The sequence below is a fragment of the Bufo gargarizans genome, chromosome 5 (genome assembly GCF_014858855.1).
Source record: "Bufo gargarizans isolate SCDJY-AF-19 chromosome 5, ASM1485885v1, whole genome shotgun sequence".
Taxonomy (NCBI): Eukaryota; Metazoa; Chordata; class Amphibia; order Anura; family Bufonidae; genus Bufo; species Bufo gargarizans.
Window position 1 is genome coordinate 147,190,990 of NC_058084.1, and position 10,580 is coordinate 147,201,569.

The 10,580-nt window shown below is 41.0% G+C and overlaps 1 protein-coding gene across 3 annotated transcripts in view; it reads left to right on the forward strand.

Moving 5' to 3' along the window:
- The window catches only part of MTCL1 (microtubule crosslinking factor 1), a 178,492-nt gene extending 174,367 nt beyond the window's left edge, over positions 1-4,125 (forward strand). For all 3 annotated transcript variants that reach the window (XM_044293234.1, XM_044293235.1, XM_044293236.1), the window contains one exon: positions 3,104-4,125. In XM_044293234.1, the coding sequence (XP_044149169.1) occupies positions 3,104-3,271 (168 nt within the window). In that variant the 3' untranslated portion in view covers positions 3,272-4,125. The remainder of the gene's footprint in view (positions 1-3,103) is intronic.
- Positions 4,126-10,580: the final 6,455 nt, after the last annotated feature.

Sequence of the window (10,580 nt, forward strand, 5' to 3'; positions counted from 1 at the left end):
CAAAATTCTAATACTAAAAAATCATGACTGCTTCATGCTGTTGTTTTTTTTTAACTACATTCACATGCAGGCTGCACACTTCAGTCATTTTGATGAAGTGCAGAGTAGGATAAGACTTAAATTACTGCAACTCTTTACTGTCTCCATGCTGAGAGAGGTAGAAATATAGCTAAAATATCTTGAATATCATACCGAAGCAAGAAGTTAAAAATGCATTATGTGTCTGTAGAGAAAACTTTGTAACTAATAAAGTCCTGTGATCACAGCAGCCTCAGCGCTGATTCAAGCAGACAGTCTGATTCTCTCAGCAGGAAAGGTTCCTCAAAGGTAGCACATGTAAGAATCTAAGAGCAATGTGAAGTTTATATTTTCACTGGAGGTTTGCTTTAACCCAGTCTCTCATTCAGTATTTCCCTGCCTGATAGCTGTGTCAGATCATCGCAAGCATTGTGTTTTGTCTCCTTTCACTTTCTAAAACTTTTCTTATTTTACATTGATCAGCCCACTTGACTGTTGTGGACATCTGTCTGTCTCTAACTGCATTTTCCAAAACTAACAGCATAACTTACTTTGTCTTTCTTTTTCCTAATACTCAGAATTTCATCTGTGCGTCTTTTGTGATCTCCCTGGTGTCTGTGATCACCTGTAATTATTTGCAATTTGATTATGTTTCATTTCTGGAGATTATTTCTCAAGCTGTTCTGTACATTACAAGGCTTTTATTTCAATTAACTATCACAAAATTGAAAAACAGCAATTTCCTAATATATTCTGATCTGAATCTTACCTTTTAAAAGCAGAAAGGGTTGGTAAAGGTTGATTTACATAGACAGGTGAACAGCAGATTCTCGAGAAGGAAGCGTTCCTTCTAGACAGTCGGCTGCTCGCTCAGTGGAGGTGAAGCGTTGCATTCATATTCAGTGATCATCTCCACAGTATGAGGACGATTGCGACCCCTTTTCCTCTACAGCTTCATTGTTTCTGGGCAGCAGGTCGCTGTTTAAACAGCACAATCTGCTGCCCAGAAACAATCATTTATAATAGTAATCAATCCACCTTTTAAGGGAACTTTTTCCTCCCCCTAAAGTCTGTGTGTACTGTTCTATATGTAGCGTAGTGTATACGCTTCTGTAAATGGCAGCCTGTATTCTGCAGAATCTTGGGGCAACAGTGGGTAGCTTGAGTTCCCAGCGAATGTATTGTTGTTTATGTATTTCACCATTAGATGTTGGTGTATATAACTAAGAAAATGTTGTTTTGTAGAATAAAAAAGAATCAGATGTATAATTCTAAAATTTATCAGCTTGATACATAATTCTCCTTGTGGATCCTAATATTTTGTACCTGTCTTGGTGTTTCATTCTTTGATGGATTCCATATATTAAATGTCTCTTCAATGGTTACCTGTGTTTTTCATCCAAGGGAATCTGTCCCCAAGTACCTCCCTATCAAACTCGTTGCATAAACACTTAGCTGTGGTTCATCTGATGAAAATGTTGTTTTTGGTTTATTTTTTGTTGTTGATCTGAGTCTCCGTTCCCGAGTTAAGATACTTTATCTGAATATGCAAATTAGGTATTTGGTGCAATGAGGGAATCACCACGGTTCATGTTGCACCCGAGTTCCACTCATTTCTGTGGCTGCTTTGAATGACAGTCCAAGGCAGTGGCAAAGCAGTGAGGGAGGGGCTGGCCCTAGAATGGAGTGGAGCTTGGCTGCAACAAGAGCAACGCTGACGCACTTGTTGCACCAAAGGTCTAAATTGCATATTAAGAAAAAGAATCACAACTCAGGAACAGATCCTCAGATAAACAAACAAAAAATGTGTTTTTATCAGGTGAACCACAGCTATGAGTCTATGCAAACAGTTGGATAAGGAGGTCGCTGGTGACAGATTTCCTTTTACTGGACAGTGTTGTTGTTCATTACAACACTGTATGCCCATCTATTTGCCTTAAAGAGGACCTTTCATCTGTTTTACTTATAGGATCTAAATACCTGCCGCCCAGTCTCTGTTTTTTTTTTTTTTAACTTCGCCCCTACTCCCCGCTGCGCCCGCCTGAAGTTTTTGCTCTCAGTATGCTAATACTGAGCATCGGTACAGGGAGGAGGAGACGCCAGGGTTTCTCAATGGGCGTCTCCTTCTCCCTGGCTGTGCCGCGATCCAATCACATCGGAGAGCGTCGCAGCCAGCGATTTACAAGCAACTTACAAATGATGCGTGAAAATCGCCGCTCATCTGCACAGCCCCATTGAAGTGAATGGGTCCGGATTCTGAGCGGGTGCAATGCGTTCACCTTAAAGTCTATGTACACCTTCAGGGGCATTTTTATGATTGTATTTTACTTATTTGGGGCTAAAAAAAAATACATTTTTTCAATTAGTCTTTATTAAAATGTTTAGCCTTTTCTGAGATACAGATTTAAAAATCTGTTTTCAGGCTTGTTACACTTATTTAAACCATATTCTTATTAGTTTGAGATGAATTGAGCTATGAGTGTTTATGAGGTCAAGAGATCAGAACCACAAATGAGCCATCAGATGACAGGATTCACAGGAAACAGAACCTGACAGCCTACAGATTTTAAGCCTGTATCTCAGAAATGGCTGAACATTTTTAATAAAGTAGTAAAATGCAGTCATAAAAAAAATTGCCCCAAAGGTGTCCACAGCCTTTACATTTTCAATATAGGTCTGTAATTTGTGAGACCCCTTCAGGTTGTCTATTTTAGCATTGTAGTTCCCACACAAAATAAAATAATTGTGTACCTCCACCTGTTATTCTAGTGCCATTATATGTTGCAATTTTTTGTTTATTTTTAGTTTCCTAAATAAATTGGTTGTAGATTAAAAGAAATACCCTAACATGGTTGTATAGATTATGGGGAAGATTTATCAAACTGGTGTAAAGTAGAACTGGCTTAGTTGCCCATAGCAAACAATCAGGTTCAAACTTACATTTTTCACAGCTCCTTTGGAAAATGAAAGGTGGAATCGGATTGGTTGCCATAGGCAACTAAGCCAGTTCTACTTTACACCAGTTTGATAAATCTCCCCTAATATGTCTATAGTTGTTAAGTCTCCCTTCTCTTTTCTTACAAAGGAACTGCCTTGTGCTGCGTTAGCTCCATCTTTAGAATCTAGCTTCTCCAGACCAGAGAGACCAGCGAACCGACGCCTGCCTTCCAGATGGGCTTCTCATTCCCCGACTGCCTCCCGAGCTCCCTCTAGTAACAATCTACACGAGGAGCAGGGAAACCAGGAAACCTGAGCAGAGGGAAAATTGGACTGACACCATCTTGCATGAACTATCAGTCATACAACCCAATATGTGTTAAGCCAAGTTCACAGGGCTTGGTGTGTGCCAGTAGACATAAGAAGAGGAATGATACATGCAATTGCTGAATGTTTGCTCTGTATTCATGTGGTTGTGTTTCTATTATAGAACATATGATGTGCCTTTATGAGATGATCTTGATGAAGTTCCCATTGTTCCTTTGTCCTGCAACATCACATTAACAGCAGCATTTGGGAAGCAGGGCAAATATTCTCTTTTTCTCAGTGCTGGCTGTCTTTAGGTTGATTTCCCGTTTTATTTTTGCACTGTCTACTTTGTTTTTATATGGTCCATTGTTTTACTATCTGTTGTTGTAGCCCCTTGTTATTATTTATACTGTGCAATCATAGGAAGAGGACTATACTAAATATTATATGAAGCTGTAGAGACAGCAACAAAGCCAATCAGTTAGCTGAAATCTAATGTATTTTAGAAATTGAGGAAATATTGGCAAAAAAAAACTGTATGCAAACCAAGATGTATCTCTAGATAGCTGAAACAGGCACTTTAGTGCGTGTATATAACTTCTACCCTGACTGTATCATCCTTCATATGAATGAATCCGAGATTTTCTGTAATATTGTTGTGAATTTATGTACTGTAATTTTATTGTTAGTTTTTCTTGCACTGATGACACAGGAAATGAATTTTTAAATCACTGTCCACCAGCTGTATGTACAAATCTCTGTGAAGTTTCATATAGAAAAGCTAAGGCGTAATGAAATATAGCAGATTGTACTGAGAGGTATGTACTAAGCTGTGCTGAGATGAAAAATAAAATATTTAACATTTACAGAGGTAAGGGGTGTTGGTCTTTCCTTTTTTCTCATAGTAACATAGTACATAAGGCCGAAAAAATACACTTGTCCATCCAGTTTGGCCTGTCATCCTGCAAGTTGATCCAGAGGAAGGCAAAAAAAAACTGTGAGGTAGAAGCCAATTTTCCCCACTTAAGGGGGGAAAAAATCCTTCCCGACTCCAATCAGGCAATCAGAATAACTCCGTGGATCAACGACCCCTCTCTAGTAGCTATAGCCTGTAATATTGTTACGCTCCAGAAATACATCCAGGTCCCTCTTGAATTCCTTTATTGTACTCTCCATCACCACCTCCTCAGGCAGAGAGTTCCATAGTCTCACTGCTCTTACCGTAAAGAATCCTCTTCTATGTTTGTGTACAAACCTTCTTTCCTCCAGACGCAGAGGTTGTGCCATCGTCTCAGTCACAGTCCTGGGGATAAATAGATGATGGGATAGATCTCTGTACTGACCCCTGATATATTTATACATAGTAATTAGATCTCCTCTCAGTCGTCTTTTTTCTAGAGTGAATAACCCTAATGTTGATAATCTTTCAGGGTACTGTAGTTGCCCCATTCCAGTTATTACTTTAGTTGCCCTCCTCTGGACCCTCTCCAGCTCTGTTATGTCTGCCTTGTTCACAGGAGCCCAGAACTCTACACAGTACTCCATGTGTGACCTGACTAGTGATTTGTAAAGTGGTAGGACTATGTTCTCATCACGGGCATCTATGCCCCTTTTTATGCAACCCATTATCTTATTGGCCTTGGCAGCAGCTGCCTGACACTGATTTTTACTGCTTAGTTTGCTGTTTATTAAAATTCCTAGGTCCTTTTCCATGTCAGTGTTACAGAGTGTTTTACCATTTAGTATGTACAGGTGACTTGCATTATTCCTTCCCATGTGCATAACCTTACATTTGTCAGTGTTAAACCTCATCTGCCACTTATCTGCCCAAGCCTTTAATCTATCCAGATCCCTCTGTAGTAGTATACTGTCCTCATCAGTGTAAATTACTTTACACAGTTTAGTGTCATCTGCGAAAATTGATACTTTACTGTGCAAGCCTTCTACAAGATCATTAATAAATATATTGAAGAGAATAGGGCCCAATACTGATCCCTGAGGTACTCCACTAGTGACAGTGACCCAATCTGAGTGTGTACCGTTAATAACCACCCTCTGTTTTCTATCATTGAGCCAGTTACTCACCCACATACAGACGTTTTCTCGCAGTCCGAGCATTCTCATTTTATATATTAACCTTTTATATGGTACAGTTTCAAATGCTTTGGAGAAGTCCAGATATACGACATCCATTGATTCGCCGCTGTCAATTCTAGAACTTACCTCCTCATAGAAACTGATTAAATTAGTTTGACATGACCGATCCCTCATAAAGCCATGCTGATATGATGTTATTTGCTTGTTTTCATTGAGATCCTCCAAGATAGCATCTCTTAGAAAACCTTCAAACAGTTTACCCACAACAGATGTTGAACTTACCGGCCTACAATTTCCGGGGTCTGTTTTTGCAGCCTTTTTGAATATTGGCACCACATTTGCCATGCGCCAATCCTGTGGAACACTCCCTGTCAGTATAGAGTCTGTAAATATCAGAAATAAGGGTCTGGCTATGACATTACTTAATTCTCTAAGGATACAGGGGTGTATGCCATCTGGTCCTGGCGATTTGTCTGTTTTAATCTTTATAAGTCGCTGCTGTACTTCTTCCTGGGTCAGACAGGGCACTTTTAATGGGGAATTTACATTCTGCATTTCATCTGACAGTTTATTTTCCTCAGTGAATACAGTGGTGAAAAAAATATTTAACAGCTTTGCTTTCTCCTTATCTCTCTCTGCAACTTCCCCCTCATTGCTTTGTAGGGGGCCGACACCTTCAGATTTATACTTTTTACCATCTATATAACTGAAAAACATTTTAGGGTTAGTTTTGCTCTCTTTGGCAATTAATCTCTCGGTCTCTAGTTTGGCCGCTTTTATTTGTTTTTACAAACACTCCCTCATCATTAAAAATAATACACAAAATAGTCATACATTATAATTAGTCTACCTGTGGTTTTAATTATTTATATTTTTGTCAATTAAGTGTGCGGTTAAATATTCTGCACATTTTAATTGGGCGCTATTAACCCATTAGAAAAGTTTCTGGGATTAGTAATTGTTTTTTGTTTCAAGAAACAGCGCCAGTCCTGTCCATAGGCAGTGTCTGGTATTGCAGCTCATTCTACTGAATGACACTGTTTCTGGAAACAATGAGGCAGATTAATGAAACTATCTAAAAGAAAAGCTGTATTCGTTACCCACAACAACCAGTTACAGCTCTGTTATTTATTATTCAAGGGCGGAATATAAAATTAAAGTTGTGCTGTGATTGGCAACAAACACAGTTTTTCTCTTAGTTTTATTAATCGCTCCCATTAAAGATTGTTAAAGGCATTGTCTAAGCATCTACATTTTTTAAAGGATCTACATGGTGTAAAATAATAAAGTAGCCAATCCTCTTGATACATCATGATCCGCAGGAAATGCCTGCTTAGCCAATCAATAGCTGAGGTCACCATTGCGGCCATTGATCAGCTCAGCAGTAATTTCCTGTCTGGTGAGAGGGACCAGTAAGCAGACACTGGCAGAGGACTGGGAAGCATCAGAACAGAAGCAGCAGGGGATCAGTAAGGAGAGTGTTAACATCTAATTATTTTACACCAGTCAGTGTGCAACTTGTATAACAGTGTAAGGCTACTTTCACACTACCCTGGATGCTGCAGGCTTCAGCAAAAATGCTTCTGTTACTGATAATATAACCATCTGCATCCGTTATGAACGGATCCGGTTGTATTATCTTTAACATAGCAAGGACATATCCGTCATGAACTCCATTGAAAATCAATGGAGGATGGATCCATTTTCTATTGTGTCAGAGAAAACGGATCCGTCCCCATTGACTTGCATTGTGGATTATGATGGATCCATCTTGCTCCGCATCCCAGGACGGAAATCAAACCACAGCATGCTGTGGTTTTCTCTCCGGTATGAGAACAGAACGGAATGCATTTTGGAGCATTCCGTTCTGTTCAGTTACATTTTGTCCCCATTGACAAGGAATGTGGACAAAAACCCTATGACTGGTCTCAATACCAGAAAATACTAACTCTAGTGTGAAAGTAATCTTAAATTGGTGTGCCCTCAAATTAACTCAGCACACAGCCGTTAATGTCTAAACCGCTGACAACAAAAGCGAGTACACCCCTTAGTGAAAATGGTCAAATTGTGCCCAATTAGCCATTTTCCCTCCCCGGTGTCATGTGACTTGTTAATATTACAATGTCTCAGGTGTGAATGGAAAGCAGGTGTGTTAAATTTGGTGTTATCGCTCAAACACTCCCTCATACTGGTCACTGGAAGTTCAACATGGCACCTCATGGCAAAGAAGTTTCTTAGGATCTGAAAAAAAGAAGTTTCTCTACATAAAGATGGCCTAGGCTCTAAGAAGATTACCAACACCCTGAAACTGAGCTGCACCACGGTGGCCAAGACCATACAGCGGTTTAACAATCTATGGTCGACCAAAGAAATTGAGTGTGCGTGCTCAGCATCATATCCAGAGGTTGTCTTTTTAAAATAGACATATGAGTGCGGCCAGCATTGCTGCAGAGGTTAAAGGGGTAATGGGGGGGGAGTCAGCCTGTCAGTGCTCAGACCATATGCCGCACACTGCATCAAATTGGTCTGCATGGCTGTCATCCCAGAAGGAAGCCTTCTAAAGATGAGGCACGAGAAAGCCCACAAGCTGACTAAGGACATGGATTACTGGAACCATGTCCTGTGGGCTGATGAGACCAAGATAAACTTATTTGGTTCAGATGGTGTCAAGCATGTGTGGCGGCATCCATGTGAGGAGTACAAAGACAAGTGTGTCTTGCCTACAGTCAAGCAATGGTGGTGGTGTCATGGTTTGGGGCTGCATGAGTGCTGACGGCTGTGGGGAACTACAGTTCATTGAGGGAACCATGAATCCCAACATGTACTGTGACATACTGAAGCAAAGCATGATACCCACTCTTCGGAAACTGGGCTGCAGGGCAGTATTCCAACATGATGACGTCCCCAAACACACCTTCAAGACCACAACTGCCTTGCTAAGGAAAAGGGTAAAGGTGCTGGACTGGCCAAGCATGTCTGCAGACCTAAACCCTATTGAGCATCTGTGAGGCATCCTCAAACGGGAGGTGGAGGAGCGCAAGGTCTCTAACATCCACCAGCTCCATGATGTCATCATGGAGGAGTGGAAGAGGATTCCAGTGGCAACATGTGAAGCTCTAGTGAACTCCATGCCCAGGAGATTTAAGGCAGCCCTGGAAAAAAAAATGGTGGCCACACAAAATGTTGACACTTTGGGCACAATTTGGCTATTTTCACTTAGGAATGTACTCACTTTTGTTGCCAGCGGTTTTGACATTTATGGCTGTGTTGAGTTATTTTGAGGGCACACTAAATTCACACTGTTATACAAGCTGTACACTGACTACTTTACATTGATATAATATTCCAAATTTATATCTTTCTCAAAAAGGTGATTTTTTTTTTTAACTGTAACATAATTATGAATGTCCGTTTGTATAATGATGCCAGCAGCTGGTAGAGATACAGCTATGAGAGACTGTAACTTTTTTTTTGTTACTTGAGTAATGTCCTACCTTGATTTTTTAAGGGGAGATTTGAAAAGTTTTTTCCACAAACAGCACCACACTTGTCCTTGGATTGTGTTTCGTATAGCAGCTCGGCCTCACCCAGGGTACTGAATCTGAGGGGCAATCCACTCTGCTCCACTGTGCACTGTTTCTGGGAAAAAAAATCTGCTGCAAAAATTGACCTGCAGTACTGATTTTATATATACAGAATGTTATCCACTTTATGCTGTGGATTTCCACCATGGATTTCACCTTTTACAATGCATAGGGTGAAAGCTGCAAAATCCACAATGGAAATTCCACACCATATGGCAGGGGTGGCCAACCTGTGGCTCTTGAGCCGCATGCGGCTCTTTGCTTCTTCAAGTGCGGCTCTAGCTGTGGAGCCGGGAAGCTCAGATCTCTTTTCCTGATCGGGCACTGTTGCTACTTTGCAGCTCCAGCTCACTCTCCACTACGTCCTGATGCACACACTGAGAATGTAGTACGTGGAGACATGCACCACTACCTGACGTTGTGCTCATCAGGTCACAGTGGAGAGCAAGTCAGACTTGCAGAGTAGCAGGTGTCCAAGCAGGAGCCCAGTGCCTGATCAGGAGAGGGAAGAGATTTTTTTAAATTATAGAACTGAGCATGGGGGTCTGATCTAAGCATGGGAGGTTCTGATCTGAGCTGGGGGGGCCCCCAATGGGTGTCTGGGGGGGGCCCCCAATGGGTGTCTGATCTGAGCATGGGGGTTCAGATTTGAGCACGGGGGCAGAGCTGAGTATGGGGGGTCTTGTTTGAGCATGGGTTGGTCAGGTCTGAGCATGGGGGGGTCAGATCTGAGAAAGGGGAAGATCTGAGCACTGAGGGTCTGACACTGGGAGTCTAATTTGTGTTGTCTGATCCGAATATTGTGGGTCTGATTTGGAGGTCTGATGAGGTTTGGGGATCTTATTTTAGGTCAGATGAGGATTCGGGATCTGATTTAGGAGTCTGTTCAGAGGTCTGATGAAAAATATATTTTTTCTTTTTTTCTTAGCTAATGAAAAATAAGAAAAATATATTTTTATCAGACCTCAGATCAGATGAAAAATCTTTTTTTCTCTTATTTTTTTGTTAAAACCTAGGTGGATCTTGTAGGGCAAAAAATACGGTGACTTGTGTGTAAATGTATAGCTTGTGGCTCCTGGTAGTCATACATTTTTTTTGGGGGGGGGGGGGGCTCTTTGTGTCTGTAAAGTTGGCCACCCCTGCCATATGGCTTTACATTAACAGAAGCCGAACATAAAGTAAGTACTTTGATTCCGGCTTGTGTTTCAAATTCTGCATCTGAGCCCTTACTATATCTTCAAACTTCCACCTCAAAAACATTTCTTGAATCTATTGTATCCTCAGCCTCAAGTCAACAAAATGCTAGTTTATGCCCTCATCATCTACCACCTAAACTACTGCAACCTCCTTCTCTGTGGACAAGAATAGGACATGCTCTATCTTTTTTTGCAGGGTTGTGGAATGGAAGTACGGATGCGGACAGCACACAGTGTGCTATCTACAGCTTTTGCAGCCCCATTGAAATAAATGGGTCCACATCCGTTGCACAAAATTGTTGAACGGATGCGGACCCATAAATACGGTCATGTGAATGCGATGGAGCAAAGATTGCCAAAGTATAAACTGCTAGTGGTGCTTAGTCAATGATCATACAACTAAGGTAGTGCAGCAGGGTATATGTTAATACATTAATAC